The 26,907-nt window shown below is 43.0% G+C and overlaps 1 protein-coding gene across 2 annotated transcripts in view; it reads right to left on the bottom strand.

The window, feature by feature from the left end:
* Positions 1–26,907, bottom strand: part of LOC111977452 (hypoxia-inducible factor 1-alpha inhibitor-like) — a 45,024-nt gene that overhangs the window by 4,201 nt on the left and 13,916 nt on the right. The window contains exons 2-7 of one of the 2 annotated variants that reach the window (XM_024006886.2): positions 23,198–23,448; positions 12,751–12,899; positions 11,860–12,005; positions 11,482–11,588; positions 5,453–5,516; positions 3,979–4,122 (exon numbers count right to left, since the gene is read on the bottom strand). In XM_024006886.2, coding sequence (XP_023862654.1) covers positions 3,979–4,122; positions 5,453–5,516; positions 11,482–11,588; positions 11,860–12,005; positions 12,751–12,899; positions 23,198–23,448 — 861 coding nt within the window. The remainder of the gene's footprint in view (positions 1–3,978; positions 4,123–5,452; positions 5,517–11,481; positions 11,589–11,859; positions 12,006–12,750; positions 12,900–23,197; positions 23,449–26,907) is intronic. The other variant, XM_024006887.2, reaches the window with a different exon arrangement.

Raw genomic sequence — 26,907 nt, 5'->3', positions numbered from 1 at the left:
CGTTACCGTAAACCACATCCCCCCTTCCTCCATTCACGTCTGTACCGTACACATCCTCCATCACTCTGTACCGTTACACATCCTCCATTCCTCTGTCCGTACCCACTCCCCCCTTCCCATTCACTCTGTACCGTACCACATCCCCCCCTTCCTCCATTCACTCTGTACCGTACCACATCCCCCCTTCCTCCATTCATCTGTACCGTACCACATCCCCCCTTCCTCCATTCACTCTTTACCGTACACATCCCCCTTCCTCCATTCACTCGTACCGTACCACATCCCCCCTTCCCATTCACTCTGTACCGTACCACCCCCCCTTCCTCCATTCACTCTTTACCGTACCACATCCCCCTTCCCCATTCACTCTGTACGTACCACATCCCCCTTCCTCCATTCACTCTGTACCGTACCACACCCCCCCTTCCTCATTCACTCTGTACCGTACCACATCCCCCCTTCCCCCATTCACTCTGTACCGTCACATCCCCCCCTTTCCCCATTCACTCTGTACCGTACCACATCCCCCCTTCCTCCATTCACTCTGTACCGTACCACACCCCTTCTCCATTCACTCTGTACGTCACATCCCCCTTCCCCATTCACTGTACCGTCCGTACCACATCCCCCCCTTCCTCCATTCACTCTGTACCGTCGTACCACATCCCCCCTTCCTCCATCACTCTGTACCGTACCACACCCCCCTTCGTCCATTCACTCTGTACCTACACACCCCCCCTTCCTCCATTCACTCTGTACCGTACCACATCCCCCCCTTCCTCCATTCACTCTGTACCGTACCACATCCCCCCCCCTTCTCCATTCACTCTGTACCTACCACATCCCCTTCCCCATTCACTCTGTACCTACCACACCCCTTCCTCCATTCACTCTGTACCGTACCACACCCCCCCCCCCCCCCCCCCTTTTCCCCTCCCATTTCACCTGTACCCGTACCAACCCACCCCCTTCTCATTCACTCTGTACCGTACCACACCCCCCCCCCCTTCACTCGTACCGTACCACAATCCCCCCCTTCCTCCATTCACTCTGTACCGTACCACATCCCCTTCCTCCATTCACTCTGTACCGTACCACATCCTCCTTCCTCGTACTACCACATCTCCATTCACTCTGTACCGTACCACATCCCCTTCCTCCATTCACTCTGTACCGTACCACATCCTCCATTCACTCTACCGTACCACATCTTCCATTCAATTCTGTACGTACCACATCCCCCTTCCTCCATTCACCTGTACCGTACCACATCCCCCCTTCACTCTGTACCGTACCATCCCCCTTCCTCCTTCACTTGTACCGTACCACATCCCCCCTTCCTCCATTCACTCTGTACCGTACCACATCCCCCCTTCCTCCATTCACTCTGTACCGTACCAATCCTCCATTCACTCTGTACCTACCACATCCCCTTCTCCATTCACTCTTACCGTACCACATCCCATTCACTCTGTACCGTACACATCCTCCATTCACTCTGTACCGTACCACATCCCCCTTCTCCATTCACTCTGTACCGTACCACATCCCCCCCTTCCTCCATTCACTCTGTACCGTACACACCCACCTTCCTCCATTCACTCTGTACCGTACCACATCCCCCTTCTCCATTCACTCTGTACCGTACCACATCCTCCATTCACTCTGTACCGTACCACATCCTCCATTCACTCTGTACCGTACCACATCCCCCTTCCTCCATTCACTCTGTACCGTACCACATCCCCCCCTTCCTCCATTCACTCTGTACCGTACCACACCCCCCTTCCTCCATCACTCTGTACCGTACCACTCCCCCTTCCTCCATTCACTCTGTACCGTACCACATCCCCCCTCCATTCACTCTGATCCGTACCAACCCCCCCTTCTCATTCACTCTGTACCGGACCACATCCCCCTTCCTCCATTCCCTCTGTACCGTACCACACACCCCCTTCCTCCATTCACTCTGTACCGTACCACACCCCACTTCCTCATCATCTCTTACCGTACCACACCCCCCCTTCCTCCATTCACTCTGTACCGTACCACACCCCCCTTCCTCATTCACTCTGTACCGTACCACATCCCTCCTTCCTCCATTCATCTGTACCGTACCACATCCCCCTTCCTCCATTCACTCTGTACCGTACCACATCCCCCCTCTCCATTCACTCTGTACCGTACCAATCCCCCTTCCTCCATTCACTCTGTACCGTACCACATCCCCCCTTCCTCCATTCACTCTGTTACCTACCACATCCTCTTCCTCATTCACTCTGTACCGTACCACATCCCCCCTTCCTCCATTCACTCTGTACCGTACACATCCCCCCCCTTCCTCCATTCACTCTGTACCGTACCACATCCCCCCCTTCCTCCATTTCACTCTTACCGTACCACATCCCCCCCTTCCTCTCACTCTGTACCGTACCACATCCCCCCTTCCTCCATTCACTCTGTACCGTACCACATCCCCCCTTCCTCCATTCACTCTTACCGTACCACACCCCCCCCCCGTCATCTGTACCACACATCCCCCCGTCACTCTGTACGTACCACATCCCCCCTTCCTCCATTCACTCTGTACCGTACCACATCCCCCCTTCCTCCATTCACTCTGCTACCGTACCACATCCCCCCTTCCTCCATTCACTCTGTACCGTACCACATCCCCCCCTTCCTCCATTCACTCTGTACCGTACCACATCCCCCCTTCCTCCATTCACTCTGTACCGTACCACATCCCCCTTCCTCCATTCACTCTTACCGTACCACATCCCCCCCTTCCTCCATTCACTCTGTACCGTACCACATCCCCCCCTTCCTCCATTCACTCTGTACCGTACCACATCCCCCCTTCCTCCATTCACTCTGTACGTACCACATCCCCCCCTCCTCCATTCACTCTGTACCGTACCACATCCCCCCCTTCCTCCATTCACTCTGTACCGTACCACATCCCCCCCTTCCTCATTCACTCTGTACCGTACCACACCCCCCCCCCCCGTCACTCTCCGAACATCCCCGTACCTGTACCTACCACTCCCCCCTTCCTCCATTCACTCTGTACCGTACCACATCCCCCTTCCTTCCATTCACTCTGTACCGTACCACATCCCCCCTCCTCCATTCACTCTGTACCGTACCACTCCCCCCCTTCCTCCATTCACTCCTGTACCGTACCACATCCCCCCTCCTCCATTCACTCTTACCGTACCACATCCCCCTCCCCCGTCACTCGTACCGTACCCACATCCCCCGTCCACTCCTGTACCTACCACTCCCCCCTTCCTCCATATCACTCTTGTACCGTACCACAGTCCCCCCTTCCTCCATTCACTCTGTTACCGTACCAAACATCCCCCCCTCTCATTCACTCTGTACCTACACAATCCCCCCTTCCTCCATTCACTCTGTTACCTTACCACATACCCCCTTCCTCCACCCCCCCCCCCCCCCCCCCCCCCCCCCCCCCCCCCCCCCCCCCCCCCCCCCCCCCCCCCCCCCCCCCCCCCCCCCCCCCCCCCCCCCCCCCCCCCCCCCCCCCCCCCCCCCCCCTTCATCTGTACCGTACCACATCCCCCCCTTCCTCCATTCACTCTGTACCGTACCACATCCCCCCTTCCTCCTCCTGCACTATTCCTACAGGACCAACTAAATACAGAGCAGCCAGATGGAATGTCATTAATTTGATGTCATGTTCTAGTTCTGGAACCAGCGAGAATCTTGGTACCTCAGAGCTGTGAAATCTCATTTGATGTTCTAGAAATGGTGTGACTCAGAATGACCCTGATGTAGTCATGTTCTAGTTCTGAAATCATTGGGTCGATGGGATCTTCAGTAGCCTGGTCCAGATATGTTTGTGCTTAGGTTTACCCAACTATGGCTGTCATGCCAGATATAACAACAACAGTCAGAGGTGTTGGCTTCAGCARCACATACAGATACCAGGCAAGATCTCTAATAAATACTAACATAATATTCCACCCGTCTGTCCAGTTCCAGTACCTCGTGTGGGTCTCCCAGTGCCTCCCCCAGCATCTTCTCTATGTTTCTCATGATCGCCACCTTCTGATGGGCTCTCAATGGGTTTTCTATCCTCTTGGGCGTTGGCGCACCCTGGGGGAAAAATAGATCATATAGTAAGGACAGAACATGAGCTCAAATTCTATTTCTATGAGTAAGGATGTATCGAGGTGATCCAAGTTGATTTAAAATGACTAGTGAATACAGTGCATCCTGCTGAGTGAGAAATATATCCTTCAATGCAAAATTATTAATTTCATCAATATTTTGACTGTAATGCTGCCTCCTTCGGGGTGCCACAACATTTGTTGACATGAATGTAGTAAAGGTGATACTGTCAGTGATATGAGACATGGTGACATATTTCAGTGAGTTCATACAYAATATATCCAAAAGTATGTGGACAGCCACACCCGCTGCTGTCATGTGTATAAAATCGAGCACACAGCCATGCAATCTCCATAGACAAACATTGATAGTAGAATGGCCTTACTGAAGAGCTCAGTGACTTTCAACCTGTTCACCGTCATAGGATGCCACCTTTCCAACAAGTCAGTTCGTCAAATTTCTGTGCTGCTAGAGCTGCCCCGGTCAACTGTAAGTGCTGTTATTGTGAAGTGGAAACGTCTTGGAACAACTACAGCTCAGCCGCAAAGTGGTAGGCCACACAAGCTCACAGAATGGGACCGCCAAGTGCTGAAGCACGTAGCGCATAAAAATGGTCTGTCCTCGGTTGCAACACACACTACCGAGTTCCAAACTGCCTCTGGATGCAACGTCAGCATAAGAACTGGAGTGATGAATTACGCTTCACCATCTGGCAGTCTGACAGACAAATCTGGGTTTTTGTGGATGCCAGGAGAACGCTACCTGCCACAATGTGTAGTGCCAACTGTAAAGTTTGGTGGAGGAATAATGGTCTGGGGCTGTTTGTCATGGTTTGGGCTAGACCCCTTAGTTCCAGTGAAGGGAAATCTTAACGCTCCAGCATACAATGACATTCTAGACAATTCTACGCTTCCAACTTGTGGGGCAACAGTTTGGGGAAGACCCTTTTCTGTTTCAGCATTATAATGCCCCCATGCACAAAGCGAGGTCCATACAGAAATGGTTTGTCGAGACTAGTGCGGAAGAACTTGACTGGCCTGCATAGAGAACTGTCCTCAACCCCATCGAACACCTTTGGGATGAATTGGAACGACGACTGCGAGCCAGGCCTAATCGCCCAACATCAGTGCCCGACCTCACTAATGCTCTTGTGGCTGAATGGAAGCAAGTCCCCGCAGCAATGTTCCAACATCTAGTGGAATGCCTTCCCAGAAGAGTGGAGGCTGTTATAGCAGCAAAAGGGGGGACCAACTTTGACTTTGGAATGAGATGTTCGACAAGGAGATGTACACATACTTTTGGTCATGCACTGTACCTTGTACCAGAAGTTGACAGTGATGGTCACGCCACCACTCAGCAGGGACTCAATGTGGTGCCACCTGAGTTAGCCGTGAAAAGAAAACAGAGCAGGATTAGCAGATCATTTACAATGTCACCAACAGGTCAAACTAACAAGTCAGGTTCCACAATGCCACAGTGTTGGTATTTCAACGACAGCATCCTTAGTGAGAAAACAGCATCAGACACGCTACATAACAACTCTTACAAATACAGGGCTTAGTTGCTTAGTTACAGATACACTGTACATACCCTCACATTGTGATTTGGGGGGGGGGGGGGTTCTACTAAGCTAACATATATAATTGTTTTAAGATGGTCATACCAAGGATCATTTAGCCATTTGATTTGGAATTTTAGTACCCCTTTAGGTGTTAAAAATAAATATAAAAACATTATTTGATGAAATGTTGAATTTGGCCATACTGCTACTAGCCCATAGAAACACATTGAATAACAGATGAATTCATGGAAAAACAGTCAAAAAATACATTAAAAGGAAGTTTGTTTTAAAGTGTCTGTCCTACAATGCATTTGGAAAGTATTCAGACCCCTTCCACATTGTGGAAAATTTAAAAAAATTATTAAGAAAATTAAAATCCTGATCAGTCTACACACAATACCCCATAATGACAAAGAGAAAATGGGGTTTTAGACATTTTTTGCAAATGTATAAAAATATAAAAAAATACCTTATTTACATAAGTATTCAGACCCTTTGCTATGAGACTCGAAATTGAGCTCAGGTGCATCTTGTTTCCATTGATCCTCAAAATGTTTCTACAACCTGATTGGAGTCAACCTGTGGTAAATTCAATTGATTGGACATGATTTGGAAAAGGTACACACCTGTCTATATAAGGTCCCAAAGTTGACAGTGCATGTCAGAGCAAAAACCAAACCATGAGGTCAAAGGAATTGTCTGTAGAACTCCAAAACAGGATTGTGTAGAGGAACAGATCTGGGGAAGGGTACCAAAACATTTCTGCAGCATTGAAGGTCCTCAAGAACACAGTGCAGGGATGCAACTGGTGAGGGCCCAAAAAGGTGACACTTTTTGTAGTTGCACCGAAACAAGAAAAATAAATYTCTGCTAGGGGGTAAGGCAGGTTTTAACTAATTAAACAACAAAGAATATGATCTACATGCTCAATCTGTGTGTGTAAAATGAAAAGTGGTTAATGTGAACCTAACTCACCAGAAAAAAGGAAAGCAATCCGATGTTATTACTTGCCTAGACTTTACTGCAAATGACACTCAAGTCTTGAGAAAAAAAACAATACACTAATATTGCAGTTAGCCATGACAGCCTTTACAATAGAATGCTTGTGACCACACACATCTAAATATTGCACTTGGGGAAAAAAACTTCTTAAAGTAGAAATAGAATGAAACAAACATATTTTTGCTCTATTATAGTGGCCACAATAGTATACATTGATCAAGTGCACAAGGCTACAAAATAACATTCACCAAGTAAAACATGTAATAATGCCCCACTCATTCACAAGTGGTACTGTCAAGTTCAACACAACAAAAGCAATATCAGAACATATCACCGACCATTTCGAATCCCACCGTACCTTCTCCATAATGCAATCTGGTTTCCAAGCTGGTCATGGGTGCACCTCAGTCACACTCAAGGTCCTAAACGATATCATAACCGCCATCGATAAAAGACAKTACTGTGCAGCCGTCTTCATCGACCTGGCCAAGGCTTTCGACTCTGTCAATCACAGCATTCTTATCGGCAGACTCAATAGCCTTGTTTTCTCAAATGACTGCCTCGCCTGGTTCACCAACTACTTCTCAGATAGAGTTCAGTGTGTCAAATTGGAGGGCCTGTTGTCCGGACCTCTGGCAGTCTATGGGGGTGCCACAGGGCTCAATTCTCAGGCTGACTCTTTTCTCTGTACATGTCAATGATTTCGCTCTTGCTGCTGGTGATTCTCTGATCCACCTCTACGCAGACGACACCATTCTGTATTCCTCTGGCCCTTCTTTGGACACTGTGTTAACTAACCTCCAAACGAGCTTCAATGTCATACAACAATCCTTCCGTGGCCTCCAACTGCTTTTAAATGCTAGTAAAACGAAATGCATGCACTTCAACCAATCGCTGCCCACACCCGCCCGACTAGTATCACTACTCTGGACGGTTCTGACTTAGAATATGTGGACAACTACAAATACCCTATGTGTCTGGTTAAACTGTAAACTCTCCTTCCAGACTCACATTAAGCATCTCCAATCCAAAATTAAATCTAGAATCGTCTTCCTATTTCGTAACAAACCCTCCTTCACTCATGCTGCTAAACATACCCTCGTAAAACTGACTATCCTACCGATCCTTGACATCGACGATGTCATTTACAAAATCACCAACAACACTCTACTCAGCAAACTGGATATAGTCTATCACAGTGCCGTCCGTTTTGTCACCAAATCCCCATATACTACCCACCACTGCGACCTGTATGCTCTCGTTGGCTGGCCCTCGCTACATAGTCGTCGCCTAACCCACTGGCTCCAGGTCATCTATAGCACGCTCCAGCAGGTATATTTCACTGGTCATCCCCAAAGCTAACACTTACTTTGGCCGCCTTTCCTTCCAGTTCTCTGCTGCCAATGACTGGAACGAATTGCAAAAATCACTGAAGCTGGAGACTTATATCTCCCTAACTAACTTTAAGCATCAGCTGTCAGAGCAGCTTACCGATCACTGTACCTGTACACAGCCAATCTGTAAATAGCACACCCAACTAACTCATCCCCATATTGTTATTTATCTTTTTGCACCCTAGTATCTCTACTTGCACATCATCATCTGCACATCTATCACTCCAGTGTTAATGCTAAATTGTAATTATTACTCCTCTATGGCCTATTTATTGCCTTACCTCCCTAATCTTCTACATATGCACACACTGTACATAGATTTTTATATTGTGTTATTGACTGTACGTTTGTTTATCCCATGTGTAACTGAGTTGTTGTTTCTGTCGCACTGCTTTGCTTCATCTTGGCCAGGTCGCGGTTGTAAATGAGAACTTGTTCTCAACTGGCCTACCTGGTTAAATAAAAGGTGAAATAAAAAATAAAATACATAAAAAAATATATATTTGGGCTTCACTGCAGGTTATTACATTGCACACTTTCTGCCTGTGGACATCGGTTCTACAATGTGCCAGCAGCAGAGCATGAGACCCTTTGTTGGCATAATTGATCTCTTTCGGGCAGAGTACACCTGGCATACCCCTTTTTATCCACTGTATTGAAAAAGTGAGAAAGCGTTTGTAACCACCTCTATAGTGGCAGCTACACTTGATCCCTGAATCCACTTGTTTTAAAAACCAACGCCTCATTTTCACCTAATTATCTCATTCTGAAAATTAACCACATATTGTAGATGGAAAACATTAGTTCACAGATAGTAGCTAGTTAACTAGTCAACATTTCACAGATTGCCAGCGTCCAGTAAGCAACTAACGCACTATAACTTGAGGAATGGCAAAGAGTCGTAACGTTATACCAGTTAATACTATAGTGAATTGGTTAGGTTACAAATGTTAGTTCATCTGATGTTGTAACGTTAACTAGCTAAAGTTAGCTGTCTGACTTTATTAGCCTGCTAATTTTCACACCATAAACTCAATTATTTCAAACAGTTAAGTTAAGGCTAGCTAACAGAGAATTTGATCCAGCTAGCAAGTTAACGTTAGTTAACAATGCTAACAATACTTGTTCCACCACACTTTCTCCATCACCTCAAACTTTCCAAATGCCAGTTGTTTTTCGGTTACAGCTCATGAAGTACGCTTCATCACCTTCTCATCCCTGTCTCCATGGTTAGGCTTCTCACCTACCTCTTCGTTATCGTTCAGGGGGTTTGCTGCTGTAAATGGCAAACTGCCTTTATACTCTCCGCTATCTTTCCAGAGCATGCGCTGATGCTGTAACTAGCAAATTGGTTTTCTCTTCTCTCTTCAGTCGCGTGCTGCATTCTGCTGTTATGTGAACGATTGGCTGAGCCTTGGATACAGCCAGTATTGCTCCAAACGCGCATCACTCGTTCGCTTACAGCCAGTAGTCTGATCCAAAGCCCCCCCCCCTCCCAAACTCATCGGATCTACACAAATCACATAAGTCACCTATCTTGGACACAAAACGGCGAATTTCGCAGAAAGGTGACTAGTTTGCATCCCTGACAGTGGCCTCCATCATTCTTAAATGGAAGAAGTTTGGAACAACCGAGACTCTTCCTAGAGATGGCCGCCCGGCTAAACTGATCAATCTGACAAAGCTCCGGCGTTCCTCTGTGGAGATGGTTGTCCTTCTCGAAGGTTCTCCCATCTCTGCAGCACTCCACCAATCAGGCCTTTATGGTAGAGTGGCCAGATGGATCCACTCATCAGTAAAAGGCATATGACATCCCGCTTGGAGTATGCCAAAAGGCATCTGAAGGACTTTCAGACCATTTTGAAAAAACTTTTTTTTTAACCTTTATTTAACTAGGCAAGTCAGTTAAGAACGAATTCTTATTTTCAATGACGGCCTAGGAACAGTGGGTTAACTGCCTTGTTCAGGGGCAGAACGACAGATTTGTACCTTGAGAAACAAGATTCTCTGGTCTGATGAAACCAAGATTGAACTCTTTGGCCTGAATGCCAAGCGTCACGTCTAGAGGAAACCTGGCACCAACCCTATGGTGAAGCATGGTGATGGCAGCATCATGCTGTGGGGATGTTTTTTAGCGGCAGGGGCTGGGAGACTAGTCAGGATCGAAGGAAAGATGAACAGAGAAAAGTACAGAGAGATCCTTGATGAAAACCTGCTCCAGAGTGCTCAGGACCTCAGATTGGGGTGAAGGTTCACCTTCCAACAGGACAACGACCCAAAGCACACAGCCAAGACAATGCAGGAGTGGCTTCGGGACAAGTTTCTCAATGTGCTTGAGTGGCCCAGCCAGAGCCTGGACTTGAACATCTCTGGAGAGACCTGAAAATAGCTGTGCAGCTATTATCCCCCATATTTAACATTTTTGGGGCTCTAAAACTACCTCCATATACACTGAGTATAGAAAATATTAAGGACACATTCCTAATATTGAGTTGCTACCGCCCCTTTTGCCCTCAGAATAGCTTAAATTCGGTCGGGCATGGACTCTACAAGGTGTCGAAAGCGCTCCACAGGGATGCTGGCCCATGTTGACTCCAATGCTTCCCACAGTAGTGTCAAATTGGATGGATGTCCTGTGGTTGGTGGACCATTCTTGATACACACGCCAAACTGTTGAGAATGAAAAATCCAGCAGCACTGCAGTTCTTGACACAAACCGCTGCACCTGGCACCTACTTCCATACCCAGTTCAAAGGCACTTAAATATTTTGACTTGCCCCTTCACCCTCTGAATGGCACACATACACAATCCATGTCTCAATTGTCCCAAAGCTTAAACATCCTTCTTTAACCTGTCTCCTCCCCTTCATCTACATTGATTGAAGTGGATTAAACAAGTGACATWTATAACGGATCATAGCGTTTACCTGGATTCACCTAGTCAGTCTATGTATTGGAAATGGCCGGTGTCCTTAATGTTTTGTACACTCCGTGTATACTTCAATTCATTTTTTAAACTGGTACTGGGCTACCTACAGACGAGTCTTGTGAGGCTTGTGGATGTCCATAGAGGGTTCACATTAGTGTGGTGTACCCCAAACTGTTAGGACACTACAAACAGAAGTGTTCGTGAGAGTCTCGCCTTTCCATAATATTATTTTCTCACTCAGACGATTTTTAGACGTTTGTGTGAAGACAGATTTTTGGGATGTCTCCTGGTCTGACAAACAACGCAGATGTGGAAGGCCGACATTGGCAAATGTGGTAGATTGAGACGCAACCCATCTCTAGCTTAGACRGATTTTGATGTGGATTTTTTTATTATGCTATTTGATTTCTGTGGGGGGCGTGGACATCGACTCTAGGTGGTTATTAAACAGCTCTTACCAGTACATGGGGATGTAAAGAACATCTCCGGGGCCCACCACAGTCTCATAGCCCACTACATTCTTGAAGTTGGGAAACCTCTCATAGTCAGGGTTCTCAAAGTCAACCTAAAAATGGCAAAAGCAAAATTGCTGTTAGTTGGATTAATTAAAAACAAAACAGAAACAGTTGAGAAACAGAAAATCCATGCATATCAAATAAAACACGGTGTTATGTGTGGCACATTCCACAAACCTTCTTACCGGTTTCAATTGGGACTACAATGGAAATAAGTTCAACTTTGTGTTATCCTCGATCATTTTTTCATGCATTGTGTCCACGTGCGGTTGATTATGTTTTTAAATTGTCAAATACATTATATCATAAAGTAGGGGTTACCTGGCTCTGTCTGTCACAGGGGTGGTGAACAGGGAAGGGGTAGAGACACTCAAACTGGTCCGGAGGGAAGAGGATACACCTTTTGTAACCTTTGATTTGCGCAAAGAAGTTCTGCTGCTCGTCGTAATGGGCTGGCGTCACATTACCTACAAACATTGAGCAGATCACAGGATTATCTGTCCGTCTATGCAAGTGCAATGAATTTAAGCTAATTTCAGCTGATTTAAGGTGAGTGGATTTCTTCCATAACGTCCTTTCCACAAGGCCTTTTACTGCATATTGAGACAGTAGTTCACTCTTTCCCATCAGCAATATGTGGCACCCACATGGTAGATATTATGTATATAATTTCCTTGTCTGACATGACTAGGGAAATCACCTGCTAGTCATCGTCCCCATGCCTCGAAGCCCCAGAGTCCCTTCCCTTACCCTCCATTCCCTCACCCTCTATACATACAGGTCCATACCCACAATGCCTGTATGCCCGTTAGGTCTCTGCTATAGGGCTCTTACCTCCACGCCTATGAGCAGCAGGCTGGAGGTGAGGTGGCCCATGTTCTTCTTGCTCTGCTGCTGGGTGATCCAGCTATCCCCTGTATCTATAGGCCGCAGCTAGCCAGGGTCCCTAATAGCCCCTTAGTCCCGTATCCTAGAAGCACTTCCTCAGTCCCCTCCACAGGTTGGCATTTAGTGGGATGACTCATGTACTGGAGGCAGCTCTACAGGGTGGTCACTAGCTGGCACAGCCAAAAAGTTATAAAATCTGATTTGAAACATAACCCTAATCACAATGCTAACCTTATACCCAACCCTAACCTTAAATGAAGACGAAAATGTTCATTTTAGTTTAAGATTTATCCCAATAAACGTCAACCTGCGTCCCTTCCTTACCCTCCATGCCTATGAGGAGCAGATTGGAGGTGAGCTGGCCCCAGTTCCTTTTGCTCTGCTGCTTGTTGATCCAGTTCCAGTTGAAACCCAAGAAGTCCACCATGATCTTCCTGCCCACGGTGTCGTTCAGGGTCTGCTGCAGGTACACCCTGGGAGGATGAGTAGAATACAATAGAATAAGCCCATCTGCGGAGACGGAAATGGATCTTCTGCTTTGCACATATTTTCGAAAGAGTACAGCCACAGAGAGCTGCAGTACATTGCCCCTGGAGCTAGTTGTGGAGCAGAATGTGGATAGATACACAAAGATAGGATAAGACTGTCCTTCATGCAAGTAATTGACCAACGTCGGTTTAATTATTTGAATTCCATTTCGTTCTGTTTTTTTTCTTCTGTGAGCTCGAGGCGCAGTTTATCTAGAGATAAAATCAGATCATGCCCAAACTGTGCAAAACAAATGTAATATACACAACTGAAATATTTTATGAAAGTAAAGTAATGTTACTAAATGATGGTTAATAAGTGATGAGCAGTAATAGGCAGTCACTACCATCATGGGACTTTTAATGGCTTTATTCGGTGTTGTTACAGCATTCAACCCACATAATGCATAGTGCATGTAATGTTTAAAAGAATTATCGAAACCAATTTTTTATTTATCATTGAACCAACCTTCAAAAGCATTAATCGCTTGATTTGGACCAAACTTCTTCCTACCAATGAGTAAGACATGAGGAGGCCCCTTACACTTCAGTGTTGTGATGCAAAAATTCTAGCAAAATGTATAGCGCATAGAATTAAAATGGTATTGTCGGACATTATTCATTATAAATCAGACAGTTTTTTTTTACATGGACGATACATAGGAGATAATATAAGTACTGGAAACAATAGAACACCATTGTCAGCTATTCATAGTATGACTGGAGTTTACATATAAATGCCTGGAACATTTCAATTTTGCAGAATCTCTTATAAAATGGGTTAAAATCATGTATAGTAACCCTAGGTGTAAAATAGTAAATAATGGCTACTTCTCAGAAAGTTTTAAACTGTCAAGAGCAGTAAAACAAGGTTTCCATTATGGGCATATCAATTTATTATGGCCATCGAAATGTTAGCTGTTAAAATCAGATCCAACAATAATATCAAGGGGTTAGAAATCCATAGTTTAAAAACAACGGTGTCATTGTACACTGATGATTCATGGTTTCTTTTAAATCCACAATTTGAATCCCTCCACAGCCTCAGAGGATCTAGATAATTTTTCTAACCTCTCTGGATTACAACCAAATTATGGTCAAATGTACTAGATTACGTATTGGATCACAAAAAAAATACAACTTTCACATTACTGTGTAGTTTACCAATAAAATGGTCTGACAGTGATGTGGATATACTGGGTATACATATCCCCAAAATAAATAAATGATCTCACTACAATACATTGTTATAGAAAGTTAGAMATAGATAAGATCTCGCTACCATGGAAAAGTAAATACCTATCTATTTGTGGGGGRAAAAAATCACCCAGATTAACTCTTTAGTCATATCCCAGTTTACCTATTTACTTTGGGTCTTGCCTACACCTAGCGAACTGTTTAAATTATATGAGAAAAAAACTATTCCATTTATTTGGAACGGCAAGCCAGACAAAATGAAACAGGCTTATTTATATCATGAATATGAATTCGGAGTGCAGATATTATTCAATATTAAAGCATTAGACCTCTCACTAAAGGCTTCAGTCATACAAAAGTTATACTTAAATCCGAACTGGTTCTCTAACAAATTAGTAAGCAGGTCTCACCCCATGTTCAACATTGGCCTTTTTGCCTTTATTCAAATTACCTCTCACTTTCAGTTATTTGAAAAGCAAATATCGCTATTTTTTWAAACAAGCCATAGAACGTTGGTTGCAATTTCATACAACAAATATTGTGGTTAAACTCAAATATACTAATTGATTAAATGTTTATTTTTATTTTTTAAATACAGTTACAAAAAGGTACAATCTTCGTAAATGATATCATAAATAGGACTGGTGGAGTTGTCACCAATGCAGCTAACAAAAACATATGGAAATGTCTGCTCTACCCAAAATTACAACCAACTAATTGCTGCATTACCGCAAAATGGAAGAGGAAAGTGGAAAAAGTAAAGGAACTTGTCTGTCGGCACTGCAATAAAGACCATAATTGGTTAAAGAAAATTGTGATAAATAAAAAAGTATACCAGTTTCATTTAATTAAGGACCAAATAATTGACAGCTGTGCCATATAGATTGCAAAATAGTTGGGAAGAGATTTTTAACGTACCATGACACATGGTTTATGAACTGATACGCAAAACGTGAATGTATATTATGTATACAAAATGTATTTTATTATAATACAAAATTCTTGCAACCAATAGACTTATTTATATGGGGGATAAAACCTTCCCAGTTCTGCAGATTTTGCTGCGAAAAGACATTAGATCATTTGTTTTGGTACTGTCCATATGTAGCTTGTTTTTGGTCACAGTTCCAGGAATGGCTGAAGAATTGCAATATTTACCTCGAGCTAACCCTGCAGACAGCACTACTGTGTGATCTGGAAAGTCAGTCAATCAATCAATAATATAATTATACTTTAAGCAAAAGAAAATATTTTCAATTTACAATCTGTAGAAACAATGAGAAAAGAAAGGTTCAGAACTTTTGTGAACCATCACAGCACAGTTGAAAAATATATGGCAAATAGAAATCCAATATGTATGGTGTTAAGAGATAGATGGGAGGGGTTGAATGGAGTTGAAGGTTGGGACTGATCTCCCGGGTGGCGCAGTGGTCTAGGGCATTGCATCGCAGTGCTAGCTGCGCCACCAGAGTCTCTGGGTTCGCGCCCAGGCTCTGTCGCAGCCGCCGCAACCGGGAGGTCCGTGGGGCGACGCACAATTGGCATAGCGTCGTCCGGGTTAGGGAGGGTTTGGCCAGTAGGGAGGGTTTGGCCGGTAGGGATATCCTTGTCTCAGTATGTAAAAAAAAATGTTATAAAATGTATGCACTCTACTGTAAGTCGCTCTGGATAAGAGCATCTGCTCTTGGCCGGTAGGGATATCCTTGTCTCAGTATGTAAAAAAWAAWAATAATAATAATAAAAATGTATGCACTATACTGTAAGTCGCTCTGGATAAGAGCGTCTGCTAAATGACTAAAATGTAATGTAAATGACTAATAACAACTAATAACAAGATAACTCATGTAAAACCTACTGTGTCCGTAAAACATAYATTAGGTGAAAGAGCACAGTTTGAAAGATATGGCAAATAGAAATCAAACCGGATGGACATCAGAAATAGATGGGAGAGGAAGGACAGGAGTAAAAACAAAGAAAATAGAACTATTGTAAAATAGACTGTGTCCATAAAATGTATTTTGTATGTATGTATGTATGTATGTATGTATGTATGTATGTATGTATGTATGTATGTATGTATGTATGTATGTATGTATGTATGTATGTATGTATGTATGTATGTATGTATGTATGTATAAGCTGGAAGTAGAGCCCTAAGAGTTGTTGTTCACTAGTTTACTCCAATTAGAGGAGGGGTGGTAGGGTTAGAAAGTAATAAAGGAACATTTATTTAAAAAAATATATATATATAAATAAACATGTGTATGTATATATTTCCAAATAAATATGGGAGATTGGAAGTGATGCAGACAATTACATTGATGGAAGCTACAATCTGCAATGTTAAAGCTGACCTACCCCCCAAAAAAAATATTAGAATAAAAAAGACATGAGGAATCCCCAAACAAATTCAAAAGCCACCCACGGATCCCCCCATAACAATCCCACCAGAATACAGTATCAGTTCTCTATGTTTGACAAGTAGTATGAAGATGTGGCATGGAGTATTGCTTCTCTATACTATGTAATGTATTCCCTGTGATTCTGGTGATGGTTTTTCTTCTTCTCCTGTTCAGAGAAATGAGTTGCTTGCATTATTTACCATAACGTAGTGTGAAAGTACCAGGTTTTGACCACTAGACAGAGGTCATGTTAATGCAGGATTCTGTTTTTCACACAAAGGAAAGATAAAACCGAAAAAATATCTTGCAGATCTAAGAACGTAAAAAAGGAGTAATTTTGTGCTTCAGTTGCACTTGTTCTCTCGGATGAAATATATTTGCCCTCTTCATTTGCTCACCACCAGACAGCGCACTGACTGATGTATAGGCTACTTTCCTCCGGTATTTTTCCGGTCTAGTTTTTCTCCAGTAGAAAGTTCAAATGCAAGATTAACTTCAAACAAAACATTAGGAAATGTAGCTGGCTACATTCTTTCTATGATAAATATGATGGCCATGCATCGTTTTTGCAAAAAATACCTTACTTTTTCATTTAAAGCTAATTTACTTCTGTGGCTGCTAGCCAAATAGCATTGCACTTCTGTCTGCTATCAACTGATGAAAAGAATGTGTGCCAAATGTGTTGCACTAATGAATTTTGTGTGAAGAAAAACTATAGTTGCACGCCCCTTATCTCTACTAAAGCAAAGAAAACACTTGACTTTCAATATAAAACGTAGGTGAAATGGTTTAAAACGCATATTTCTTTAAATGGTCTGCGTTTTGTAAATGCAGATTTCTGAAAGCTAATTCAATCCCTACTAGATGGCGCTGTTTCTGCTATACCGCCACACTTTCATCCATTTTGCTGGTCTTGTGTTTATTAAATAGGCCTAGATCACAACCTTTCCTTTGCATCTTTGGGTAGAAAACCAATAGATTTGACTCATGATGAAAATAAATTGTGGTCATCCTAACAATTCAAGGCAGTCGTCCATGAAAGCAAATCAGTTTGTCCTTCTTTTAAACTTAATCTGTGTCCAGGAAACAGACCCTTTGTGTGTGGTTTATTCCCTTCAGAAAATGTCTGGATTAGTCACTGTTAGACCATTCCTGGTGAACAAGCAAACCAAATGTCACTAATCACAATACATATAGAGTGGTTTCCTGATAACTGTCTTTAAAAGCATAAGACTGCCATGAAATTATTTTATCAGGGTTGTTACAACATTTTTGTCCCTAGCCCATTTCTCCATCAAAGTTTTGGGCTTCTAGGAAAAGTCTTCATATGAGAATTGCACAGGGATAGCCTTCCCAGAGAGCGGCCACTTGTTGGACTATTCAAGGAGAGTTGGGTTGAAGTATTAGGCTGTTATTAGGTCAAACTTAGGTCAAACGGAGTTGCTTTCATGGAGGACTGGCTTGAATTGTATGGATGACAACAATTTATATTCATAATGCGACAATTCTATCGGTTTTCTACCCAAAGGTGCAATGGAAATATTGTGATCTACACCACATGACCAAAAGTATGTGGACACCTGTTTGTCGAACATCTCATTCCAAAATCAACATGGGGGGTCAACATGGAGTTGGTCCCCCCTTTGCAACTATACCATCCTCCAAGCTTCTGGGAAGGCTTTCCACTAGATGTTGGAACATTGCTGCAGGGACTTGCTTCCATTCAGCCACAAGAGCATTAGTGAGCTCGGGCACTGATGTTGGGCGATTAGGCCTTACTCGGTGTCAGCTTTCCAATTCATCCCAAAGGTGTTCGATGGGGTTGAGGTCAGGTCTCTGTGCAGGCCAGTCAARTTCTTCTACACCGATCTCGACAAACCATTTCTGCATGGACTTCGCTTTTTGCACGGGGGCATTGTCATTCTGAAACAGGAAAGGGCCTTCTCCAAACTATTGCCACAAAGTTGGAAGCACAGAATTGTCTAGAATGTCATGCAGTAGCGTTAAGATTTTCCTTCACTGGAACTAAGGGGCCTAGCCTGAACCATTAAAAACAGCCCCAGACCATTATTCCTCCTCCACCAAACTTTACAGTTGGCACTATGCATTGGGGCAGGTAGCATTCTCCTGGCATCCGCCAAACCCAGATTCTTTCATTGGACTTCCAGATAGTGAAGCGTAATTCATCGCTCCAGAGTCCAATGGCGGCAAGCTTTACACCACTCCAGCCGACGCTTGACATTGCGCATGGTCATTTTAGGCTTGTATGCGGCTGCTCGGCCATGGAAACCCATTTCATGAAGCTCCTGGCGAACAGTTCTTCTGCTGATGTTGCTTTCAGAGGCAGTTTGGAACTCGGAAGTGAGTGTTGCAACTGAGGACAGACAATTTTTACACGCTACGTACTTCAGCACTCAGGGGTCCCATTCTGTGAGCTTGTGTGGCCTATCACTTTGTGGCTGAGCAGTTTTTTCTCCTAGATGTTTCCACTTCACAATAACAGCACTTACAGTTGACCAGAGCAGCTCTAGCAGGGCAGAAATTAGACAAATATATTTGTTGGAAAGGTGGCATTCAATGACGGGGACACGATAAAAGTCACTGAGCTCTTCAGTAAGGCCATTCTACTGCCAATGCTTCCCTATGGAGATTGCATGGCTGTGTGCTCAATTTTATACACCTGTCAGCAACGGGTGTGGCTGAAATAGCTGACTCCACCGATTTGAAGGGATGTCCACATACTTTGTATATATAGTGTATTTCATAAACACAAGAGACCAGAAAAATGTATAAATGAGTGTGGCGGTATAGCAGAAACAAAGGTATCTAGTGGTCAAAACCTGGTTCTTCACACTACTTTATGGTAAATAATGCAAGTGAATTCAAATGACTAATTTCTCTGAACAGGGGGAGAAAAACATCACCAGATTCACAGGGAATACATTACATAGTATGGAGAAGCAATACTCCAAGCCAAAGCTTCATACCACTTGTCAAACAGAGAACTGATATTGTATACTGGTTGTTGGGGTGGGATAGCATTGGGTGTGCGGGGTCCGCGTGTGACTTTAGAATTTTGGGATATTCCTCATGTCTTACTCATTGGTAAGAAGTAGTTTGGTCCAAAATCGGATGTTGGGTAATATGTATATTGAATCCTATAAATTAAAAAAGCCAATTTGGGTGCAAACAATTAGCTTAATTTCTCAGAGATCAAATTATATTTAAACAAAATAATGTTTCAGGAATGCTAATCGTATCTGTTACTAGCTACAGCAATTATTTCAGAACAATCTGAGATGGTGGGGGTTGAAATCCTCTTTCTTGTGCTTTTTGAGGGGGAACTAACCTGATTGCAAAGTTAAAGAAAACATACAACTCTATGCACAAGTTCTACTTTCAACAATTTCCACTGATTTTAAAACAATTCTGTACAGGCTTCCTTCTGCTSTCATTTAGGCTAGCATTCTGGAGTAACTACAATGTTGTTATCCATCCTCAGTTTTCTCCTATCACAGTCATTAAACTCTTGTAACAATTTCAAGTCACCATTGGCCTCGTGATTAAATCTGAGCTGTTTCCTTCCTGTCCGGCAAATGAGTTAGGAAGGACACCTGTATCTTTGTGGTGACTGGGTGTATTGATACACCATCCAAAGTTGAATTAATAACTTCACCATGCTCAAAGGGATTTTGTTATTTTTACCCATCTACCAATAGGTGCCCTTGCGATGTATTGGAAAACATCCCTGGTTTTTGTGGTTGAATCTGTRTTTGAAGGGACCTTACAGATAATTTTGKGTGTGGGGTAGAGATGAGGAAGTCATTAAAAATCATGTTAAACACTATTACTTATTATGTGACTTGTTAAGCACCTTTTTACACCTGATCTTATTTAGGCTTGCCACTTTTTTTTGTTTTCATTTAACCATCTACCAATAGATTCCCTTCTTCTCGAGGCATTGGAAAACCTCCCTGGTCTTTGTGATTGAATCTGGGTTTGAAATTCACTGCTCGACTGAGGGACCTTACAATTATCTGTATGTGTGGGGTACAGAGATGAGGTAGTCATTCAAAAATCATGTTAAACACTATTATTGCGCACAAAGTCCATGCAACTTATTATGCGACTTGTTAAGCAAATGTTAATTCCTGAACTTACTTAGGCTTGCCATAACGAAAGGGGTTGAATACTCAAGACATTATTTCATTAATTAGTAAAATATATTTTTTAACATAATTCCACTTTGACTTGTGCATGTAGGCCAGTGACAAAATATTGATTGAATCCATTTAAAAAAGAGGTGTGAATGCTTTCTGAAGGCACTGTAACAGCATGCCAGTGGAAGGGAGGACAGCAGCAGGTGGCCCAACTGTGGTTTGTGACTGTGATTTCCCATTTTAGCCAATTCAATTGCAGTCATTTAGTTACAGATTTTCTGTCATTCTGTTACGGATTTTGTAACAGAATGACAAGTTTTAATCACTTAACAAATCATGAACAAAATCGTTATTTATTTTTAAAAACACTAACTAATTGTTAGGTCTACCTTTACTTGTTACTTCTGTGAACTTTTTTTATCCTCCCTCATGARGGAGAGAAATTTGAAAATATCTTAAAGACGTGGGTTTTTTGTAAGAGAATGACTAGACACTAGGCAATATTTTTTTAAATTAAAACTTCTTCAGGCTAGGGTCTATTTTTCTCCACTTCCTGTCTGACCAACGGCACCAAAGTAAACTGCCTGTTACTCAGGTCCAGAAGCCAGGATATGCATATAAATTGGTACCATTGGATAGAAAACACTTTGAAGTTTGTATAAATGTTAATGTCTGAGACTATAACACAATTGATATGGTAGGAGAAAGTCCAAAGGAAAAAAAAAAAAATTCTGGTTGGTTTGAGAGCCCATGCTCTTCCAATGGAACATACAAGGTCATATCCAAATCCAGCTCCCAGATTGCAATTCCTATGGCTTCCACTAGATGTCAACAGTCTTTGTTCAAGGTTTCAGCTTCCCAAACAAGGAAGAATTTTGAGTTATAGTACTGGGAGTCAGAGTTGGAAACGAAGAGGACGCGCACATGCTAATTTTGCTTTTCTATTGAACATACTTCTTTCCGTATGAAATATTACAGTTTAATTACATTTTAGGGTACCTGAGGATTAAATAGAAACATATTTTGACTTGTTTTAACATAGCGGTAGCTTTTTGGATTCCTTTTTCTGCACGTTGAACGAGTGGATTACTCAAATCGATGGCGCAAACTAAACTGACTTTTTGGGATATAAAGAAGGATTTTATCTAACAAACCGACCATGCATGTTGTAGCTGGGACCCTTTGGATTGCAAATCAGAGGAAGATTTTAAAAAAGTGAATATTTAAAATCGCTATTTGTGATTTTATGAAGCCTGTGCTGGTTGAAAAATATTTTGATGTGGGGCGCCGTCCTCAAACAATCGCATGGCATGCTTTCGCTGTAAAGCCTATTGTAAACCGGACAATGCAGTTAGATGAAGACTTTAAGCTTTTAACCGATATAAGACACTTGTATATACCTAAATGTTTAATATCCATAATTTTTATGATTATTTATTTGAATTGCACGCCCTCCAATTTCACCGGAAATTGTCGGCAGGTGTCCCGCTGGCGGGACGCCTAGCCCTTAACTTACAGCAGGCAAATCATTTTTGCAAAATTAAATATAGAAGTTTATATTAGTAGGCAAGTCTCAACTTCAACAATAGTGTTTTTTGTATTTCTAACACATTTAAGACTTTCTTGTAGATGTTTTCTAAGACCCCTTTTACATCTGTTGGACCAGAAATCAAAGCCTTGGTTTATTCCAAATTTAAGGATGGGAAAATTGTCCCCCCCCCCAAAAAAAATATGCCTTAATTTAAAAATAAATATTTGTGCTGCTGTAAACTCAGTGGTGTACACCGATAGAGAAATTAAGAGGAATGTAATTGAATAGGGACAGTTGAACTGAAAAGCACTTCCACAGGAGTTTGCATCAGGAGTCAAGTGTACTCAGGAAGATTACGTGCATCAGGAAATTAAAGCTTGTTTTGCCAATATAAACCTTCCTCTCGGCTCAGGAAAGCATTCCTTTCCAAACCACAAATAATGATTTAAATCAGAATCAAAAAACAGTATTGCCATGCAACAAATGTTCGAAAGGAATCTTTGCACAAAACCACCACAACAGTACAAACTTAAATTTGACAGCAAACTTAATTTGACTGAATAAATCTACAGAACGTGGACACAAGCAGCAATCAGTAGTTCTAAGGAAGGGGCTCCGTGCAGTAAGTGATATGAGTGAGTGCGTGTGTCCCAGGCCAAGTAACTCAGTCAGGTGAGAGTGGTACAAAGTGTTCCCAAGGTGCCGACGTAAAACGCTTATTCATTCTCCACAGCTATCTATTTCAGTTCCTGCATTAGATTTCACTGGATTCACACTTTACTTTCCACTGCTGAGCACTTGCCAGCACACCAGCAATGTAAACACCTAGACTGGATAGCGTTACATTTTTTATTCAGCATTGAGAAAATGTAGAATCTTTCTAATCAACTGTCCCTAAGGACCTAGCTCAAATGCAGCAGGACATATACCTACCCATTTAGACAAAAATATTACCTCTCGTCTCCTCCCTCTTCCTGCGTTTTCTCCATTTTCTCCACAAAATCAGAGAATTTCATGTCTATCCGTCGAGACTTGGGTGAAAAGTTCTCAAAGTTGGCCATTTTCTTCTCATCATAGTAGAGGAATTTGTGGTTTTCCGCAATGTACACAGAGAAGTCCCCGCTCCCAATGTTCTCCTGCAGGTACGGGACGTCCCACTTCAGAGCCGGATACACTAGATTGGTGTCTGTTAAAACCAATGGTTCCTGGAAACAAAAAAAGTAGGACATGTTAGATAAGATTAGAATAACAGAAATGGATGGAATTAAGCTTTATCACATTAACAAAAACAGCATACATGCAAAGACTGCATGATCTAACCATTACTTATAATATAGGACTGAAGCAAGCAAAAATTGCATTTAATTCAATAAAATGCATGAAACCTTTTTGCATAATTTGTGAACACATACATGCATTACTAATAGTAATAGACATACAGTGCCTTTGGAAAGTATTCAGACCTTGACTTTTTACAAATGTTAAGTTACAGCTTTAAAAAAAAAAATCTACACACGTAATGCTAAAGCAAAAACAGGTTTAATTTTTTTTTGCAAATTTATCAATAATATAAAAAACTGAAATGACATTTAAATATGTATTCAGACCCTTTACTCAGTACTTTCTTGAAGCACCTTTGGCAGCGATTACAGGCTCAAGTCTTCTTGGGTATGACACTACAAGCTTGGCACACCTGTAGTTGGGGAGTTTCTTCCATTCTTCTCTGCAGATCCTCTCAAACTCTGTCAGGATGGATGGGGAGCATTGCTGCACATCTATTTTCAGGTGTCTCCAGAGATGTTCGATCGGGTTTAAGTTCAGGCTCTGGCTGGGCCACTCGAAGACATTCAGAGACTTGTCTCAAAGCCACTGCTGYGTTGTCTTGGCTGTGTGCTTAGGGTCATTGTCCTGTTGGAAGGTGAACCTTCGCCCCAGTCTGAGGTCCTGAGCGCTCTGGAGCAGGTTTTCATCAAGGATCTCTTTGTACTTTGCGCCGTTCATCTTTGCCTCGATCCTGACTAGTCTCCCAGTCCCTGACACACAATCTTGCTTTCATCAGACTGGATAATCTTGTTTCTCATGAGAGTCCTTTAGGTGCCTTTTGCCAAACTCAAAGCAGGCTGTCATGTGCCTTTTACTGAGGAGTGGCTTCCGTCTGGCCACTCTACCATAAAGGTCTGATTGGTGGAGTGCTATAGAGATGGTTGTCCTTCTGGAAGGTTCTCCCATCTCCACAGAGGAAATCTGAAGCTCTGTCAGAGTGACCATCGGGTTCTTGGTCACCTCCCTGACTAAGGCCCTTCTCCCCAATTGCTCAGTTGGGCCAGCTCTATGAAGAGTCTTGGTGCTTCYAAACTTCTTCCATTTAAGAATGATGGAGGCCACTGTGTTCTTGGGGACCTTCAATGCTGCAGAACTTTTTTGGTACCCTTCCCCATATCTGTGCCATGACACAATAGCCCAAATCTGAATCATACAGCTGACGAAAACAGTTGCTTTTTCCAATATTGTTGTGACATGACATCATGGCGTTTGAACATTGTGCTTTACAAGCTATCAGACCCGACCCAAAACAACTCATTCACCTCCTAGCCATTATTGCTCCGTTTCTGGTCAAGACTCAATCCCTCCTCCTCCCCCATCCGAGTTCACCACAGGTCGTAAGTGGGACCACCATCCTTTTCGTACTTTCCCACTTTCTCTCAAAAAGCTATATTTGGATCACAGAGGCAACTGGCCTCACACTGCTCATGTCAGCATGATTCTAATAAAAAAAATWGCTGAATAAGGACCCAGGAATACCATATTGAGTTGACTCTATAGGCCATGGATGGGCACCTCCAGTCTTCTGGGGCCTGACTGGTGTCACACTTTTGCCCCAGCAATGCAATTAGTTTAAATCAGCTGTGTTGATTACGGATGGGGGGAAAGTGTGACACCACTCCGGCCCCGAGTACTTGAGTTCCCCATCCCTGCTATTGGCTATACTGAAGATCTACCCGAGGTGCAACTTTAAGGCAAGGACATCTTTTAAAATTATTGTGATACTCACCTCATGTCCTGATAATATGAATGAGAATGTAGTCCATTTTGTTTTGAAATCAGTATTTGTCCATCTCTACCATTGTTCCAATTTTCAAGAAAAAKAATATGCCAGAGAGTCACAAGACTTCAACATTGGAATGTTGTACCCTGGCTGGCGAGGACACTCAGGTGAATAATAAGGCACAACCTGAAGGAGCCTATTTTAGTATTTTTTTAACTTAAGATTCTCACCAAGAGAGGCAGACAAACAGTAAAGTAGGCTAGACTTTAGAGAATGAACGCAAATGTATGCTGCTATTGAACAATAAATAGGCCCAATCCATTACCTTTGAAACTGTCCTCTTTGAACTGGCAGATCCGTATAAATGGGTTGGATGGATGGCTTTGATTRTCCAGCAATCTAATTGCAAGTCGTTCATATGCCAATAATAATAATATTCTGCTAAAAAATACCTTGCACTGCTACCCTCAGCATTCATTATTCTTAGAGGTCAGAACAAGCAACCGGGACATCAGAGTTTCATAACCAGGGGAATTTCATATTTTTATTAAATATATATAATTCAAATATTTACATTGACGGCCTATCCCAGCAAAACCCGGACGACGCTGAGCCAATTGTGCACCGCCTTATGGGACTCTCAATCACGGACGGATGTGATGCAGCCTGAATTCGAACCAGGGACTGCAGTGACGCCTCTTGCACTGAGATGCAGTGCCTTAGACCGCTGCGCCACTCGGGAGCCCTGAAGGCATGAAGGCTACACCTACAGATGGAAACGACAGAGCACAAATAAGTCCTTCTGGAAGTGCACCGAATTTGATGCTTTCGAATGCCGCGGTTGCATAACGTTCAATGACGGGGTTATCTCCAAGTTACGCTGGATACACGGTTCTTTCAGTGCCAGGAACATCAACTGGAGGAGCTCCTGACATACAGTAAAAGTCAAAAGTTTGGAAACACCTACTCATTGAAGGGGTTTTTAGTTATTTGTAGACATCAAAACTATGAAATAACACATATGGAATCATGTAGTAACCAAAAAAGTGATAAACAAATAAATATATATTTTATATTCTTCAAAAGCAGCCACCCTTTGCCTTGATGACAGCTTTGCACACTCTTGGCATCCTCTCAACCAGCTTCACCTGGAATGTTCTTTAAGGAGTTCACACACATGCTGAGCACTTGTTGGCTGCTTTTCCTTCACTCTGCAGTCTAACTCATCCCAAACCATCTCAATTGGGTTGAGGTCAGGTGATTGTGGAGGCCAGGTCATCTGCAGCAGTCCATCACTCTCCTTCTAGGTCAAATAGCCCTTACACAGCCTGGAGGCGTGTTGGGTCATTGTCCTGTTGAAAAACAAATGATAGTCTCACTAAGCGCAAACCAGATGGGATGGCGTATTGCTGCAGAATACTGTGGTAGCCATGCTGGTTAAGTGTGCCTTGAAATCTAAATAAGTCACCAACAATGTCAGCAGCAAAGCACCTCCACACCTCCTCTTCCATGCTTCACGGTGGGAACCACACATGTGGAGATCATCCGTTCACCTACTCTGCGTCTCACAAAGACACGGCGGTTGGAACCCCAAAATCTCAAATTTGGACTCAGACCA

Source organism: Salvelinus sp. IW2-2015, linkage group LG18 (genome assembly GCF_002910315.2).
Source record: "Salvelinus sp. IW2-2015 linkage group LG18, ASM291031v2, whole genome shotgun sequence".
In the NCBI taxonomy this organism is placed as follows: Eukaryota; Metazoa; Chordata; class Actinopteri; order Salmoniformes; family Salmonidae; genus Salvelinus; species Salvelinus sp. IW2-2015.
The sequence above is the reverse complement of the archived record's forward strand: the minus strand, read 5'-3'. Positions and strand labels throughout refer to the sequence as shown.